This window comes from Aquila chrysaetos, chromosome 23 (assembly GCF_900496995.4).
Source record: "Aquila chrysaetos chrysaetos chromosome 23, bAquChr1.4, whole genome shotgun sequence".
Lineage (NCBI taxonomy): Eukaryota > Metazoa > Chordata > Aves > Accipitriformes > Accipitridae > Aquila > Aquila chrysaetos.
Window position 1 is genome coordinate 16,559,727 of NC_044026.1, and position 18,878 is coordinate 16,578,604.

General features: G+C 40.8%; 1 protein-coding gene across 7 annotated transcripts in view; it reads left to right on the top strand.

Annotated features, from left to right (window-relative positions):
- Window positions 1-14,669, top strand: part of TBL1X (transducin beta like 1 X-linked) — a 203,647-nt gene extending 188,978 nt beyond the window's left edge. For all 7 annotated transcript variants that reach the window (XM_041119497.1, XM_029999175.2, XM_029999174.2 and 4 more), the window contains 6 exons: window positions 2,526-2,647; window positions 4,109-4,183; window positions 6,670-6,797; window positions 7,968-8,133; window positions 8,925-9,026; window positions 10,290-14,669. In XM_041119497.1, coding sequence (XP_040975431.1) covers window positions 2,526-2,647; window positions 4,109-4,183; window positions 6,670-6,797; window positions 7,968-8,133; window positions 8,925-9,026; window positions 10,290-10,316 — 620 coding nt within the window. In that variant the 3' untranslated portion in view covers window positions 10,317-14,669. The remainder of the gene's footprint in view (window positions 1-2,525; window positions 2,648-4,108; window positions 4,184-6,669; window positions 6,798-7,967; window positions 8,134-8,924; window positions 9,027-10,289) is intronic.
- The last annotated feature ends 4,209 nt before the right edge of the window (window positions 14,670-18,878 follow it).

Consider the following 18,878-nt stretch of genomic DNA (forward strand, 5'->3'; position numbering starts at 1 on the left):
AACTAACAGCAAATTCCTTTCCATATCTGGAATCTGAAAACCTTGTCTGCACAAGGATTAAAGGTGACATTTTAACAATTAAAAGTCTAGTCTAGACAGAGTACAGTTCCTTTAACACATACTTGTGTGGCATACTTCTTTGCATACTTCTTTGAAGTCTGGGGGTAGTTGGCCTGGGAATAACATAAATTTTTTACTCTCAGCTGCTTTACAACAACTTGTTTAGTTTACACCCATATGGGCAAAACTGTCATCTTAAAATACATAAGGAAAACTCCTTTGTCTAGGTCTTGAAGGCCTCTATATCACTGATGTTCCCATGTACCTTTAAGGTTTTATGGTCAAAATATGTACGGAAGTGGATAAGTAGCTTCTAGGGTTTCATTATTCTTTGCAAAACTATGAGTCATCATAGGGCACTTGATCAAAATATGTATTCGCAAAGCTTATTTCTTTAAAATGGAGTCAAATAATCCAATTTTCACATCTGCTGATAGATGTGAACGGATGTCTATGCATGCAGGAACAAATTGGTTAAGTGATACTGTAAGAGGTATTTGTATGACCCAGTTTTAGACATCTAAGTCCTCTGAATCACTCCCTGCAGACACTTAACTCTATCCTCTTCTGAGCTTCTAATTCTGAATCACACCTAAATTTGTTCAGAAAAAGCTTAAATATTGTCAGGATTTATTTTAGCTGCATTTCTTAAGGATTTGTTGCTGCTTTTTTTAGATGACATTCTAATTGTTTTTATGCAATTGGCTAGTATCCTGTGGTTTTGGAGACACTGGCAATTCGATTACTTGCATCAAAAACCATGTCTGGTTGTTTTTCCAGACCATGTAGTTATCCAGTAAATATATGATTAAACATACCAATAAATGAATCAGTATTAATTATCAACACACTATGATTCAAATTATGCTGCAAAGCAAGTCCATTGCTTTAGGTGCCAATAGCTCTCAGAAAATTACTTTTCAAGTCATACATATCATACTAGATATTAGCCCTGAAAGCATATTGCTATTAATGAAGACAGATTTTTGTTTGCTCTGAAACAGTAATACAAAGCTTGGAGCGCAAAAAGAAAGACAAACAGGCAGTTAAAGAAACAAAATCCTTTGCTGTTTCCTGATCCCTTTTCATGTTCATTGGAAAACTCAGAAGTAACCTGCCTTCCTCACACAAATCTCCTTTATATTTCTGCAACGTAGAAATTCCTTACGTGTCACACAGAATTATTGAGCTTTGGCATTCTAAAAAATGTTTGTACATGAAACAATTTCAGCACTCCATTCTCATTTAGAGAGCTACCTGATGATTCAGAAGGTGACATGGATCAATCTCATTTTGCAGTTCATAAAAATTATAACAGGCAAAAACATATTTAAACATAACAGGCTTGGCAGAACAGGTATCTTTTCACCTCTGTATTACAAAAGTATTTTTCTGAACATATTTGCATAAGGCTTTTCTTGATTTCATTTTAATGATAAACTTGCCTTGTATTGTTGCCAGAAAGAGATTTAACTTTGCTTCCTATATGCTGGTCTCGTTCTGACACACTTGCTTCTCACAGGAGTGTGCTGAGAATGAAGATTTCTATATTTTAGCAAGTCTTATGTCATCCTCTGGAGGGCAGCTAAACTCTTCCCTGAGCAAAAAAACAAGCAGCAGTCATAGAAACGCAAGCAAGCTGTATGTCAGAAGTTCCCTCCTACTCCTGTGCATGCTTTTAGTCTGCAGTGACATGCTGTAGAAAGTGGGTTTTTTTGTTTTTTCCACACTTTTTGCAAAGTGTGTGTCTGTTGCACACAGGCACTAGTTACATGTTCACGTGCTATCCGTGTACAAAGTTTCATTAGTTCAGTCCTAGGTAATGCCGAACCCTCTACAGAAACTCTTCCTCTCATTTCAGATCAGCTTGATGAATGTGCCTATCTTAAATCAATCCCCAACCAAATTAAACTGAATGTAGGTATTATTAATCCACGTGTCTGCACGGAACAATAGGTTTGTGTCAGTGGTTGCATAAAGCTGGTGCAAAGGAAGATGGCCACCTGCTGCCTCTCCCTCCCATGTGTCGTGCCTGGGATTCGCAGGGAACATTTTTTTCTGACCCAGCTGAAATTATCCTTTTTTTTTTCTGGATTAGTTTTCTCCCAGGTTCTTTGCTGAACTGGCTTACAGAGGAATGAATGGTAGAGAAGGCCCAAGAGACGTGTATACCTGGGAGTGGGGAGGGTGGAGGTAGATTGTTTTGCCCCCTTTTATGTAACTTAACCCAAAAGATTCTCATAAATAGATGCCACGCTAAGCATCCGGATTATCCACTGCAAGACAAAAAAACAATTTGTGCCCTTCAGACAGTCCCTATCGTCCCTGTAACTGGTAGTAGGTGACAGGCCAAGAACTAGCTTTTAGTCCGTTTGATCCAGATAGGTGACAGGAGGAAAATGATTTGGGATAGCTGTTTCTGTGCTGTGTTCCCTGATGTTCCTTCCATTGTTTGTACTTCACAGCTCCTGCTCTGGATGTAGACTGGCAGAACAACACTACGTTTGCCTCCTGCAGCACTGACATGTGCATTCACGTATGCAGACTTGGCTGTGATCGTCCCGTTAAAACCTTTCAAGGACACACAGTAAGTTTAAGAAGCCCAAAACGTTCATGATACAGTCACAGCAGCATGTTACGATGATGGCAGATGATGTGTTTGCAGGGTGTGTTCTAGCACCAGAGATGTTCCAGCCCATTGCTTCCCTAAAACCATATTGCTTGGGAGTGATTCACTGCCTGTGAGAAGGGATAAACTGTTCTAAATCACCGTAGGAGGCAAAACCTGCAGCTTAAACAGTGAGACTATTTATATGTAGCATGAGCTGCAGACTAAAGGCACATTAATAAATAGGATTTTGTTTTCCACTGGCTTAAGTTCCTTTAGTAAATGAGAACTATGAATAAGAAGACAACAGTTTACCTCCAGCCATTGCTCAGGTTTAGGATCAATTTAATCTAATAAGATGTATTTAAGATGTATTTCCTCCTCTTTTCCTGGTGGTATTTAATGACTGTCAAAGGCTACTTTTTCTAGCTTTCATCTCATACTGACCTGTAATTTAGATGTTAACTTCCAGAAGTTGCTGTCTCCCTACTGAGGAAAAATGGGGTGTTTGGAGACCTTTATCTAGTCTATGGTTAAACTGATATTAAACTGATATTTCATGACAGGTTGTACATTCCTACCAACAGACTGGTGCTTTTTATCTTTATATGAAATGCACCATTTTGCACATGATGCAAATTCTTACTTCAAATATCTGTACAGTTCCTTTTAATTATGACTGAAACGTGTAAAATGGATAAAGCAAAATCTAGATATTTTCCAGGATTATTTTCACTGAGACCCTGAGCCAAGTTATGTTTTTCAAAAACAATCTTTCCCTTTTTGTGAATTTTTTTTTTTGCCCATATGTATGACCCTCAAAAAAGCTCAGAAGACTTATTGATTACCAAGGGGATATGCTAGGCTTAGTTAATTACAAAGCGCTAGAAAGATTGATAGAGAAAGCATTGCAAACTATTCAATATTCCATCCTGATTTTCATTTACACATATACCTCTCTTTAGAGAGACCAGCATTGTGGTAGAGCTGCAATACTAAGAATTACACACTCCACAAAACTTTACACCCCACCAGTACTTTCTATTGAAAATTTGCATCTCTGAGTTCTACAGAATATTAACTGAAGAAATATCTCAGTTTTAAAAAGAAGTTAATGCTGTATCATCAGTCTGCCTGGTTTGAGGGTTTATTTAAATCCTAGCCTATGAAGAAGGGGGTCTAAGAGACTTTGCGCCAGAACACGTATCAGAAGACTGATTGTGTGTATTGTTCACAAACGCAAAATGGTTACCATTCCTAAATGACACTTAAATAACACGTTTGGGAAGCAGCACTGCTTTTGTTCCCCCATAAAGCAACCAGGGCTGTAATATGTGGTTGAACTTGTTGCATGCGTAAAGCCCGAGTGCCCTCTCCTGGGGGCCCGGTACAATGCAGGTAATGGGAACGTTTACTTCATAAAATCACTTTTTATTTCAGAACGAGGTTAATGCAATCAAATGGGACCCATCTGGCATGCTACTAGCATCTTGCTCCGATGATATGACATTAAAGGTAATATAATTTCCATTCCTGCTCTTCAAAAACTAAAGGCAAAAATTATGTCTATTTCTTAATCTTCTCCAGAATGATGGTGCTGTATCACTTAAAGTTCTGCATGAACAATAGTTTCATTTTGTCCCATATTTCTTAAAGTCAATCTGAAAGATTGAACACAGAGAAGCAGCCACTGGGAAAACTGAGACATCCTATCCAAATAAGTGTTATGTGACTGATACAGCACTGTCACAGAATAATCGTAGTTTAAATATACACACATATATACGTATATATATACATCTGCTTCCCTGTCAACAGAAGCACAATCCCTATGCTAACAAGCAGTCTATCGGTTACACTTTGAAAAGAATATAAAAATAAAGAGTCTTCTTTCCCATTGGGGTCTTTTTTCTGAAAATAATTTCATTGGAGCCATTTGATTTTTTTTTTTTTTTTTTTTTTTTTTGGTAATAGCTTTGGATTAAGCAATGGGACACAATATATATATTCAGAGCCCACCAAAAATTTGAATCGCTGTCTGAAGATGCCTATCTTTATCCATTCACTGTATGGGAAGCCTAAGGCAGCCACGCTGCTGATGTACATGCCTCTGTTAGGTGCCTGAAGTTAGGTGGAATGAATCTGGATTCTGGCTCACATGCAGCATAGGCTGCTTTACCAGCACACCTGGGCCACTGCGCTGTACCAGCACAGGATTGCTAATACAGGGGGAGTCTGGGCTTGCAGAAATACTTTTCACAATAGAGCTTTTCCAGCCCAAACTCCTCTCTTATTCTCCTTTCCCAGCCACATTAATGAAGGTTATGTCTACGTAGGAATAGCTGCATGTTGTAACGGCAAAGCCTTCCTGCCGGACTGTTGATTTATGCTGGTTCCTTGAGCAAAGCAAACATCCCAGGGTTTTGTGGATAGAGTTGTACCAGTAATACAGTTTCCTCGTAGTATAGTTGTGTTAATTAAGGCTCATACCTCTTTCCCCTGCTGATTGACACAGCTGAAGCAAGAGACGTTTCTAGCACACACACAGCCTGTGTATAAGAACTGAAACTGGGAGAGCAGCAGAACTTGCAGATGAGAGCTAAGTGAACATCAGCATTACGAATGTTTCCTCTTCATAGGTAGCCTGACTTCTGCTCAAATCTACTCTGTCTTTGCCACATATCCACTGGGGTTTTCATCGCTCTGGATTCTAGCTGTATTATTGCAGACTACTGACAGAACTAGAAGTTTAATCCAGTTTAAAAAAAATTAATTAAAAAATTAATGTTTCTCAGAACAGAAAATAGGGCTAGAAGAGACTGAAACAGAGCACCTTGTCTGTTATGCTGCCACAAAGCAGTATTGTAGTAACCATTATTGTTCTGCTTAAACATCCTGACTCAGTGATAGCACATTTTTTTTGGTGCCCAGTTGTGTGCTGCATTTCAAAAACCACTGTGGCTCAGTGTCATTGGCACCAGTTCAAATTTCTGACCACTGAATTTGGCACAAGAGCTAACGGTTTTCTATCCCCGGCCTTGCCTAGTTTCAAAAACCTCCGGGGGATGGAGACTGCCAATGCCTCTTCAGGCAATTATTCTTCTTCCTTTTCCTTTGGAAATCAGTCCTCTCTGGCTTCTTTTTCTTCTCTTTTCTTGGAGTTCTTGATATTTTCCTACAACTTCTTGGAACATGTTGCCTGTTAGCAATAGAACATGGCTAAGCTTTGTGTAACATTTCCAAAAGCAGACTCAGGTATGCTGTTGAAAAATCAGCATACGAGCACATCATTTCCCTCATAGTGCAGACTTGCAAGTGAGTAAAATCATTACTACATTTTCAGTATCTCTGAAATTGACTGACTAAATTTGAGTTATTTTCCCTGCTGTGAATTAGATTAATCTTATTTTCTCAGTTAGCTGAAGAAAAGATGTACTAAATTACCTGTCATCTCTGTTGAGCATATTCTTTATCTCACACTGAAGTATTTGGCCATGTAACACTGCATAAGTAGCTGATTGTCTTCCATCATCTGTGCTATTAAAAACATGAGGAAAACAAATGGAGTTCAGGAGGAAAAGGAAAATTTTACTGGCATAAGAGAAAATTACTAGGTTCTAAGCAGTTATTGAAACTTTCTTTTCATTCTTTAAAATGACTGCTGTTGCAATGTGTGACTTAAAGTTCAAGTTAAACTTCTCTAAGTAGAGTAACTTAAGCTTCTGTATGAAAATACAGTTACAGGGTATGGGCAGTACAGCGACTATGTAGTTCTTACCTATTGAATAAATAGTACTATTAAATGTGTAGCTCTTTCCCCTAACGGAGTTATTCGAACTTGTGTGCCAAACTGCTGCATTAATAAATTATGTTTATGTGTATGCATGTGTGTCGAGATCTTAAATAAACAAATGATAAGAATAACACAGAACTGAAATAATTCAGCTGAGAAGAGATTAGTAACGTTGCCGTTTTTCCCCTCCATAATTACTCTGACTTAGATTTGGAGTATGAAGCAAGATACCTGTGTACATGATCTTCAGGCTCACAGCAAAGAGATTTATACTATCAAATGGAGTCCTACAGGACCAGGCACCAGCAACCCAAACTCCAACATCATGTTAGCAAGGTAAAAAATAAGCCTCTTTCTGTTGCCTTCCAAGAAGAAGGATCGTCTTTCTGACATGTAACTCTACTGTCACCTTGCCGTCAGTCTTCCTGCAGACAATTCCAGTAAAAAGTACCTGTGTTCGTAAATCAGGGGGATGGATCCAAAGGGAAAGGAACTATATTTGAAAAAGGAAGAAGAAAAAGAAGGAAAACTGAGTCATGTGATAGCTAACTTCTCAGCTGCCTTGATAAATGGATTGTAAATTTGGCATTGCACCTTCACATCCAGCATCCGGTTGTCACGAGTGCAAGTACTTAATGAGGCAGATGGCAGCCCATTCACCCAGTTGGAATGTGTTCTAACCAGGGTCATGCAACTCACCTGGGCAGATATTGACAATTTTTATAGCCTTGTTAACTAACAGAGAAAAGCTTGCATAATCTTTAAAATTCTACAAATAAAATTTGTTCAAAATTCTTCTTTGGGTTTAGGAAATATGTTTACTTGTAGAATGCCAATTGATGGTAGTACCATGGGATTATCAAATCAGTTCGTGGTGTGTTGAGTTTGAGGAGGATTTGTATCGAAGCTGGTTTACTTATTTTACTCTTAAGTCAGGGAGTGGACAGGGAAGAACTTCACTTTCTTGGAGTTGTTCTTTTAATATTATTTTTAATACCAATTATTTCCTTTGCCTTTCTATAAGCCCACAGTTTGGGATTTAGATGGAGTGTGGCAAAAAACAGCACTGAAAGTGAAAAGAACCACAGTTCTAGAGAATTACAGAATGCTAATTGATAAAATAATGCAAATCCATTAGCAATAAGATCTCTCTGGAACCATTTATCCTATTAACAACAATATATATTTGACGTTCCTGAATAATAGCAGGTAGAATCTCAAAAGGAGGGAGCTTGGCCCTCTTAAGGGCAAGTGGTCTGATCCTATATACAGCACACCTGGATAAACTCAAAGGGTCCTCATACAAGAATTCAGTTCTGTAGATACAGTTCTTGTCATAAAAAAAGTAAAGGCTGTAGTGCATATTAGCTTTTCTGTTTGAAACATTATTTCTTGCTTAGCCAAGGAAAAAAAACTGTGGTATTCTCTTAAAATGTTTACAGTATCAAACTACAAATTGATTAGCACCCAAAGTAAGACACGCTTGTGTTTGAATGCTTCTTGCAGTGCTTCGTTTGATTCCACTGTTCGGCTGTGGGACGTTGACCGAGGAGTCTGCATCCATACGTTAACAAAACATCAAGAGCCTGTCTACAGTGTAGCTTTTAGTCCTGATGGAAAATATCTAGCCAGTGGGTCCTTTGACAAATGTGTCCATATATGGAATACTCAGGTACTGTTTTGCTTCATGTGAAGCACATCTGGTTTAGATGACACATTAATAGCAAAAGCTTAAATGGAAAATATATGTACCTCTGTAGCATATGACCTGCCAGCCAAGGTGAACCTGACTGTATTGGCTGATACAAATCACAGAATAACAGTTGAGTCACTCAGGTGGAGTGAGGTGACTGCCCAGAACATTTCTGCTCAGGCTTCTTTGTATGCTAAAACACCTAGCATACATGAAACTAGGTACGTTACGTTGTGCCCTCAGCTTTGTGAAGCAAAGGTGTGGATTGATTCTTAGAAATAACGGGTACTTCTATTTAGTAACAGGCTGAGTTCAGTTGTGAGTCTGATGCACCTGGCTTATACTTTGTGATGAGGGGATGATGGATACAAAGGGTGTATGGGCTGGGGACTGGCGATATTCCGAAGAAAAGTGGGACATCATAGTTCCTCAGATTTAGTTCTGAATACTGATGCCTTAACAGCCTGAATTAACAACAAACTTTAGAGAGGACCACCTCAGCCTAACTCCCCAGGCCTTTACTGTTACAGAGTTGGCAAAACCAGATGTCTAAGAGTCCTACTGTAAATTGCTTTCTGGAGGAGCCTGTTTCTCTTCATTATCAAAGACCAGTTATCCTAACTTCAGCACCTTATGGAGATGACCATAGCTGGGTGATGTGAATAGCTCCCCCTTGCCACCACTCTCTCCTTTTTAACGTAGTGCCACACAACAGAGAAAAAGAAGGGGAACTTCTGTATCAAATGTTTGCATGCTGTTTTGCTTTGTAGAGTGGAACTCTAGTACATAGCTACCGAGGCACCGGGGGCATCTTTGAAGTCTGCTGGAATGCTAGAGGAGACAAAGTGGGAGCAAGCGCATCAGATGGATCGGTAAGGAGCTTTACACATTCTAAATGTTGGGTGGAGATTACTCTTCGGGAGAGTGTCAACAAAAAGCTACGTGCCGCATCGCCTCCTGTGGGCAGAGCTGAAGGTGTAGGCAGCTCAAGACATAAATAAGTAGCTGTGTAGTGTATTAAAAATGCTCCTGCTTTGAAAGGATTTGAATACTTAGGAGGTGGTGTTCCTATGGGAAGTGAAGAATGCTTGTGGAATAGGTGAATATTACTGAAGATGGGAATGGCTTTTAAATACATATTTAATAAGAACAACAGTAATGTTGTTTCTGTCATTATTATTCTGTCATTTCAGGACATGGTTTATTGGGCATGGTGGTGTTGGGTTGACGGTTGGACTCGATGATCTTAAAGGTCTTTTCCAACCTAAACGATTCTATGATTCTATGATTATTTATCTCATCTGTCAATTTTTAATGAAGGTCAGATCACAGCAGTCAGCTCTAATAAACAGTTGTCCTGGGGCTTTCTGAGTTTTACCCCACAGCAGTTTACCCTTGAATAGTACCTAAAGGAGGAATTTTTCAGCATGATGCCCAAAGATTTCATCGTGTGGTAAAGGAGAAATACTGCTGCAGGGATACTGATTATTCATTACTATTTTTGCTGTTAATGTTACTTTTAAAAAATTTCAGTTGTAGCATGATCAGCTTGTGAAGGACACACATGTTACAGCACACTCTACAGCTTTTTAAAATAACTCTTCTACATGGCTGGCTGGCATAACTACTTTAGAGCAGTATTTTTCAACTGGTTTTAACAAGGGGTACACCTACGACACGGTTCAGTTGCTTGAGCTTAGTTGTGCCATTTGCGATGGTGCCGTGCCTGGCGTCCACCAGCTGTTCCAGATGGGCGCGTGTCCCCTCTAGGTCCTGCGCCCTGCCTGCCAGGCCTGCATCTGCTCTGGATAGACTTCGGGAACGGAAGGGGACACTGTATTTAGGCAACTAAATAGCACCCCTAGTCTTACCTGGGACATACCACCAAAATGTATGTTTGTAATCCAACGAAAGCCCAGCTAAATGTTAAATGGATGGTTTTCACTTGGGTTTTCTCTCATGTTGGTTTGTTCCCTGACTTGTGGGCGTGTAAACAGGGACTTGGGACGGGCTGAGTGGAAGCTGGGGAGTATAACACACAGCTGGCTGATCAGCCTGTGTACAGGGCCATATACGAATAGGACTTCCACATCACCTTCAGAAATGGTTCTTAATGCTGAGTCTTTTCTCTCCAGGTTTGTGTTCTAGATCTGCGGAAGTAAAAGTGAAATGTTTTAGAAGAAATTTCAAATGGACCAGCAGTGAATGTGTGGGGAGAAGCACTCTTCAAAACTATTCTTAACAGCTCCAGAACTGTACGAACTTGAACAAAGTTAGAGTGTACCGTGAAACCAACTCTCCCTGGCCACAGGTGTCTAGTATTTTGTCCGTAACCTTCATCAAGGAGTAAAAACGCAGTCACTTCAGAGGGGGAGGGAATGGTTTCCACCTGGAACATTCAGCCTTGGAAGCATGAAGCCACCAGCTAGGCATTGCACTGTTTGGTTTGCATCTGAGAACTTGCTCTGATGGCTGGGAAAAAAAAGCTGTGCCAAAAAAATTAATTAAAAAAAAAAAAAAAAAAGAAAAATGCTGTGATAAACCAAAAGGGAAAAAAAATCCTCCTCCATGCGGTGTTGTATTTTTTCCTTCCAATTTGGACACTACAGTTGCTCTCCCAAAGGACGTTCAAAGACCAGTTTGTACTGATGAAATGCTCAACTTTGTAATCACAACACTTTCTATTTTCTAGACTACTTTTTTTGTTCAGTGGTTTTTCTATCAGCTGGAATATTACAGCCTGGAGGATCCCAGGCTTAGGATGAAACTTTTGTTTTCCTTTTATTTCTCCCTTCCACTCCCAACTTCTCCTTCCTTTTTTTTCTCTCCTCTTTCTTCTTGCCCTTTTTTTTTTCTTTTTTCCCTGTATGCCCATAGTAGATGCAGCCAGGTGGACATGACAATGAAAATTTTTGACAGACTGCTTCTCCTCTCTTCTCTCTCTTCCTTTTCCTTTCTTTCTCTCCGTTTAAAAGAAAAAAAAATCCTCCATGCTTCAGATCTTAGCGTCTCAAGGGCACTTTCAGCAAATTGTGTAATAAGTGCTTTATATAAGAATGCAGTGCTGGGGAAGATTTTTACAGGAGAAAGATGACTTTTAACAGAAAGAACCCAGTGTATTTTTGGAAAAAAAATATTTTTTATGTTAAACAGTTTTAAAAGCCTAAAATGGCCACCAAATGTAGACCAGTTGTGTAATTCAAGCAAAAAGAATGACACAGAGTCCAAGGAACATGAAAGGTGCAGTATCCTTTTTCTCTTCTCTCTCAGAAAGTCCTGTTAGAAAAAATGCCATTTGATACAAAAATGCCAGTCATTTACTGAGTCCTCTTCCAGCAGCCAGCCATTTATGTAGTCTCGTTTCATTTTTGTGGCTGTTTGATGGTGTACGCTTATTAAAAGGGATTCATAAGTTTGAGACTATAAATACAGCATTCATTTTCTTGAGTCCATATTTTCGTTTACCCTCGGTAACCAGGGGAAAACGCTTGTGTATCTTCTTTCCTCTAGAGATAGTTCAAATTTCATACAGAACATGGGTTTGGCTGCCCGTGGCCTTGCTGAGCAGTGCCGTCCTCCACTATTCATCCACTCAGCTGTTCCTATTCCAGTAAGTCAATGGGATTTTACCACTGACTTTATGAGACCAGTTGAACCAAGATAACATTGACTGCATCTGTCACTGTTGAAGAATGGACTCTTGCCAAGCTCCTGTCCATCCATGGCGAGCACGCACCTAGAAGCAGGCTCCTCTTCCATTGCATCTGGCAGTACGTGCGCGGGCTGCGTGCTACGAGGAAAAGTGCTGGGTCTGCGCTTGGAGGTTCCCTGTCTGCCCAGACAGGTTTAGCCTTGAGGGTGTCCTCAGTGCGGTGCTCAGAAGACAACGTAGAACTCTCCGTTAGGTGAGGACATGATAAACCATATAGAAATTATATCTCAACATACATACCACTGTAAAGTTGTGGTGGGTGAAATGATCGGAGTGACAATAAAGACTTCCAAAGCACCACCTATCCACTTTGGGCAAGATTTCCTTACTGCAAGGTAGACATCTGCAGGGATGCCACCTGAAGACTACATTACTCTTAAGAGCAAACGATGGATGCAAAGAAGGATGCATAGGCAGAGTTTACTGAACGTGCTGTAAACGATAAGGCAGCCTTGGGGTGGTGGCAGACAAATCCTCAGAACTGGCTGAGTCAGGTGTCCTCTCTAGCCCACAGGCTAGGCTAGGATTTGTAGGAGAGAGAAAAACAAACAAGCAGAGAACCCCCTTAACATCATGTCCAAAGTCGCTATTTTTGTAACGCAGGATCTTCCCTTTGATTTGACCACAGCTGCTGAGGTGGTGATTTGATCTGACAGAGCCCTAATGCTGAACTGGTGGTGTAAGACCTGCCGGGCATCTTGGCATCATCATGGCATCATGGAATCTGTATGTCATTTTTTTCTCCTGTGTTTTCCTCTCTTTATGCTTGCATCTGTACAGCATCTTAGTCCTTCCAGTGGAACTAGGCACTGCCAGCTTCAACTCCGTTTCTTAAAGATACATATTTGGAAAGGAGAAACGAATGAAAAGAAGTAGCTGCAAAAAGGGTTACTCAGTCCTGAGGTGAAAACAGTTATGTGGGATTTTGGTTATTAATGACAGTTAAGCTTGTTTGTAATTTATATCAAAAAATTGGACACTGGAAGATACCAAGGATTATTTTCGGTGTTAAATGCGTTTATGTGTTGGTTTTAGTATTCTGCTCCAAGAGCTTGGGCTGTAAATGATCACGTGGCAGTTTTGCACTGTTTTATAATAACCACGTGTACCTACTAATTGAAAGTCACTACTTTAAAAAAAAAGAGTACTTGTTCGAAGAGAGACTTGAATTTGAATACAAAGTTTTAATGTGGTTTTATAAAGCACGGTTGGGTCGATGATTTGATTACAGTCATTGCATGTACACGGTTAACTTCCTAAGCTGCTTTTGGGTGGCGTCTCTGAGAATAACACGCAGAAGCTCCAGGTCTGCAGGCAGCGGAGGGCAGCGCGGACGGGGCCCTGGCCTTGCCTCTGTCCCCTGAGTGACACCCGAATAGACCAGACCTCGGCATGCAGAGATGAGTTCAGCGATGCCGCGGGGCTGCCTGTCTACGTAGCCCGTGTTCCGTGGTTGTTCCCGGGATAGCTACTGTAGATAAGTGGGCAGTGTCCGTGATGCCTGCTTCTTTTTCCTTTTTTTAAATTGTGAGAACACCACCTTTCCTCTGCCCGCCTACATGGAAGTAAGAAGCCAAGAGAACCAAAATTTCAAAATCAGTTGGTTTGCAAAGCCTACGTGTGAGAGAGGCTGCTGGTCCTGGAGTTTTCTGTACAGACTATCAGATTTGAAAGCGGCATATGTGAGAAGCTAAGAAAGTTCACCTTTCTTCCCCTCCCCAAGACCCTAAAGACTGGAAAATGCTCAAAGATACTGTAGTAGATAGTTTTCAGCTAAAACGAGGGCAGCTCTTAAGGAAGGCAGAAGAAGCAGTTGCGAAGGCTAATCCTAGCCTAAGGAGCTGGTGTCTTTAGGAGGTGGGCAATGGGAAGAGTGGCTCTTCCAGGCTGTAGCTCAACGTGGACGTCTAAGCCTAGACCTGCAGAACTGCCCTCGTGGAGCTCCCGATCTCCTCTTGCTGCGTTGGCATCCGCCGGCCAGCGGTGCCTTTCTGCAGCTCCCCTGCAACAGAGCAGCATGAAGCAACAGGCCGGTGGACTTCATTTTTTTTTCATACAATATCTTTTGATAATTGTGTCTATAGTTCTTTGTAACACAAGAGAAATTGAAAAACCTAAGTGACCAAACAGGACTGTGAAACCATCGAGAGACTTACTGGATTTTTATCATTGCTGGCTGTCTGGAACTGGCCTTGAAGTGAAAAAAAAAAACAGTTTCTGAAAAACCACTCAACTCGAGGGGTTAGAAGGATACTGAATCTTTTATGTAGGAAACACTGGGTCCCTTATGGGGCATTAAAGGGCCTGACTTACAGGGTTATACACACATTAACCCCATGCTACATCTTAGAAATTTCCTTTTAATTTGTTTTAAAAAAAAAAAAGAAAAAATAGCTAATTTTAGAGCCAAGTGAAGTGCACTTTGTCAAATGTAAGGGTCTGCTTTGTTTTTGGGTTTCTTTTTCTTTTTCCCTTTTTAATTTTTCCTCCTTTTTTTTTCCTCCTTTTGCCTTTTTAAAAGATGTGGTTCTTTGTCAATTGCAGAAATGTTCTTTCAGCCACTCACTGAAATTCTGAATTCTGGCTTCTGCAGTTTTTATTGTCTGTGTCAGACTTGCAGCCAGACTTGGTTCTCATTTCAGCATTTCCCAGGTTCTGTTGAAACAACATCAACCCTTATTTTGTTTCTCCCCCACCCACACTTCCTTCAAATTCACCTTGTGTATTGTAGCTCATTTGTTTTAAGGAGAGAATCAACAGATCATATTCAGTGTCTTGAATAAATTGCTATATTTTGATATTAGAGAATTCTGTGCGTGTTGTTCCTTATTCTTTTCTGGCTCTTTTGCATCCTGCGCTTAAGAGCTGGGGTTGGGTGACTTAAGGTGTAACGTGGTGTCACGACCTAAAGCGTTACCTGGCCTGTGGGTGTACAAAGATCGTGACCGTGGGTTCATAGCAGTTTGTAATACACAAGGGCACGGAGGCTTTATCCTCTCATTTTCTTTACTTTATTACAGATTACCACAAATACCACACAAATCACCATTAGCAAGTATACCTATGATTAAGAAAGCAAATATATATATGTATATCAAGCTGTTACAAAGTCTTAGCTGCAGGCAGTAGTATAGCAACAATCAATATTGCAGCAATTATAGCAACAGTCAATTCTAGCAGCACCCGATAATAGCAGCAATGAAGTGTATTTATATATAATATTACAGGTTACAACAAAGTTATTACTAGTGAAGCAAACTTAGCAGTAATGTAACAGCAGATACGATAGATTACTTACATGTATATATGGCACCAAGCACACTGGACAGACCTCAGAAGGGGCCCAGCCGTCCCAGAGGTGGGAGGACAAACCAGACCAGCCCCAGTCGTGGGCTCAGGAGGAGAACGCTGAAACGACGGGCAGAGTCTCCCTTCAGAGATGAGCCGTGTCTCGGAGAGATCCATGTCAGCCAGGCGTCCCCAGCGAGGGCCCAAGGTTTTGTAGAAAGCTCACGCGGATCCCCTTGGGAAAGGGACGAGCGTGTGCAGCACGGGAAGAGAGAGAAGCTCCATTTTGGATAAAAAGTCATTTTTACATCCCAGAGACATAAGAGGGTGTAGGACACCACCACTTCGAGCAGCCAGTAGATGCTGTTAATTTCTGGTTTTCACCTGGGACAGCCAACAGATGATGATTTCTATTCTCTCAGCCCAATTTTTATTTGGGGGGACTTCCTTGTTCTCGCAGTTAGAACAGCCAGTGGCAGTTACCAATTCTTGCTTTCTCATGATGTTTTCTCCTTTTTCCAGACTATTTTTCAGATGATAAGTTACCATTACCGTTCCTTGGTTTAGCGCTTACTGAGGGTATCTCGGATGTCTCCGGTTTCTGGGTACCCAGTTGCACTTCAAAGATGCTGGCTGTGCTTCTCAGGGATGCTTCTGGTTCCCGGGCTCACAGCTCCCAGGCTGGCAGGCAATTTCTCTCTCAGTATTTCAGCAGACATCTTCTGTTCAGTACTTCTTCCCTTTTAACCAGGTCACCTTTATGGCTGCTCACATCACATGTTTACTGTTTTATTTTTTTCCCCCATAATGCATTTACTGGAAGTGTATACAGCTGATAAGGAACCAATTTGAGGAAGATTGGGTTGAAGTACTTTTTTAAAAGTTTCCTTAAAAAAAGTTTCCTGAAAACGAAATTTCTCCAGACAAAATAAATTGGACTCTAGTTCTGAGGAAAGTAAGTAAATTGTTATTTTTTTCTTTAAGCTAGCAAGGCTTAAATTCAGCCTTGCTTGAGCAGCTGGAGGTTTTGGAAGAACTTCAGAATATTCCAGCTCGTGCGATGGGGTCACAGTCGTCCCCTCTGGCAGGAGCTCCCAAGGGCACCGTCTCGTACGTCCTCTCTCTGCTTGGGGCACTGACACCTCAAGGGATGCGGTGGGGGTTTTTTAGCTTTAACAGGTTGAATGTTGTGTGGTCTTCAGCTGGGTTTTATTCCACAAAGTGGCACCTGTGGTACTTAGTGGGGGATTCAATGTGAAATGTGGGATTTTTCCTTTGTGACCGTTTTAATGCGCTGGCCATTCACCTAAGCTAAGCCTGAAGGATTGTCAAAAGCCTTCAAAAAGAATTAGCACTCAGATCAAGCACAGTCTTATGTGTCACATCATCTAGTTTTTAGGTGTTTAAGGATCTAGAGCATTAAGTTAGGATTGATACACAACATTTGGGAAGACTCAAGTGCTAGAAAAAACTGGTATGCTGCTGATGAGCACCTTACCACATCATCAAATATTCAAAAAAGAGAAAGTAATGCCCTTTCATGCCCCTTGTCTCCGTTCGTGCTCTGAAATTTGCACAGCATTAATGTAGAATTAATTCCCTGTAACTGTACGAGTTGAAAGCAATTAGCACAAATACGTTTGTTCAGCTCTCACAAGACCAGGAACCACCAGCAGTCTTTGTAATAGTTTCTCAGACTGAAGAAAATGAGGGCTAAGGAGGCAGCCACAGTGGGGCTAGGGTTTTAATAGGTAGTGCTATATAAAAGCTCTCACTTCACCTGTTTCTTAAATAAATGCTATGCGATGCTCCTATTTTTAGTCACGCCACTTCCAGGCATGTTTCAAGAAAATGTGTGACTGTCAAACTAAAACTGTAGTTTAGTTTTCCTTTATTTATCCTATAAATATTTACTTAGCCTGTAAACTATTTGACAACTAACACTGGAAGCATTGAGCAGTCCTAAACACTTGCTTCTCGCTTCTGTCAGCATGCAATACAATAAAAGGGTATTTGTTAGGGCTATTCTGGAAAGATGTAATACTACAGCATCTCACTCAAAACCACTTATTTCCCTGCCATCTTTCTCTGTATCATTTCCCGTAAAGGGCCAGATCAGCTTCATCCATTAAAAAAGCACATGCAATTTCATATCTAAGCTCTGTGGTACAAAAAGTAATTTTTAAAGCTTTGAAGTCTCTTAAGTGAAGAAATGACTCACTTGGCAAGGAATTTATCATCCTTGCTGACTCCTTTCCCAACAGGAAGGAAGATCTTCGCTTCCTTAGTTTTTTTTCTATTTCCTTTTGAATATATTGACAAACCCAAAAGAATACAAAACCTAATAACCACAGGAAAGCAGCTATATCCTCTTTTCCTGCTGCAAGGTCTAACATCTTCTACCTTCACAGAAGAAGCCTTGGCTTCACCCTGTAAGTCATTAGTATCTATCAATACAAAAGAAAAGATTCTGCTCATCTCTTTCCAAATCCTTCCCATTAAACACTGGGACAAAGTTGGCATCCTCATCCTTCACTAGAGTAATTCAGCACAGCAAGAAATGTACAACAAATGAGAATGGATTTAGTTGCGACGCACTGCCATTCTGCAGTTCCAAAACAGAATTATCTCTCCAGGCTTCTGGAAATCGGTGGTGTCAGGTGAGCATCATGTCCCTACACACTGTGTTGCAGTTCCTGAAAAACTCTGAATATTTTCTTCCAGGGAAAGACAGAAAGGTCAAACCCTTAGAAGGGTTTTTGAGGTTTTCTGCAATCCTTACAGCCACAGTGTCCCACCAGCTGGACTGAAAGAGATGTCGAGTACCTGCGGAGAGTACCGTCGGTGAGGACACAGGGTGGAAGGGATCACAGACTCCCGAGAACAACAGAAATCTGATGGGAAAAGTCCGCCGTGTGGTGTTGCCATCTTTTAAGTCCTGGACAACAGCTGCTTGTTGGCTTCTTTCCCAGAGGCTAGTTTGGGGAGAATCATGAGAAATTCCTGCACAATGAGATGACCATGTCTAATCATCCACCCACTCACCTTCCTCCACGGAGGCTGATGCAGGCAGAGAGCCTGTGGTTCAGTCAGCCCACACAGACATCCACTCATTTTTTTTTCATATCCACATTAAAGGTCCAGGTCTCATGACTTGGTCAAGGAATATAGACCGAAGCAATTAAAAAAAAAAAAAAATCAAACCTTTCTAATCTACCAACTTTTAGAATGGCATTCCTACTTGGGTCTGCTTCAGTACAGGGATATTGCTGAAGACTGCAGTAAGATCTATAAAAATCTTTTCACAAACAAGAAACATCACCTTTAAACAGAAAATCCTAGATCTCCTAGATAGAGTCATTTTAAAAAAGTGCCAGTACAAGAAAATGCTCTGGACTCTGTGCCAGAGTCTGCAAAAGATCGATAGATTCAGATGTATTTCTCCAGATGCAGATTCGGGAACTGAAGTTGTTGGTATGGGAAAAACCAGCATTTCTCAGGACTGCAGAAGTTCTGCCAGCCCTCCTGAGACCGGGGAAGCTAATAGAAGATTAACTGCATATGTCATTGAAGACCCCTTACCAACAAAAAACCCCATTCCTATCAATACAAACCAGCACATTTCTGCCTGGTTTTCATTTCCGCAGTGTCAGAGAAGCAAGCAGAAATTGTCAGCGCTCAGCTGGGGAGAGAGGGACTAGTCCATGCGCAGCTCCAAGCTGAG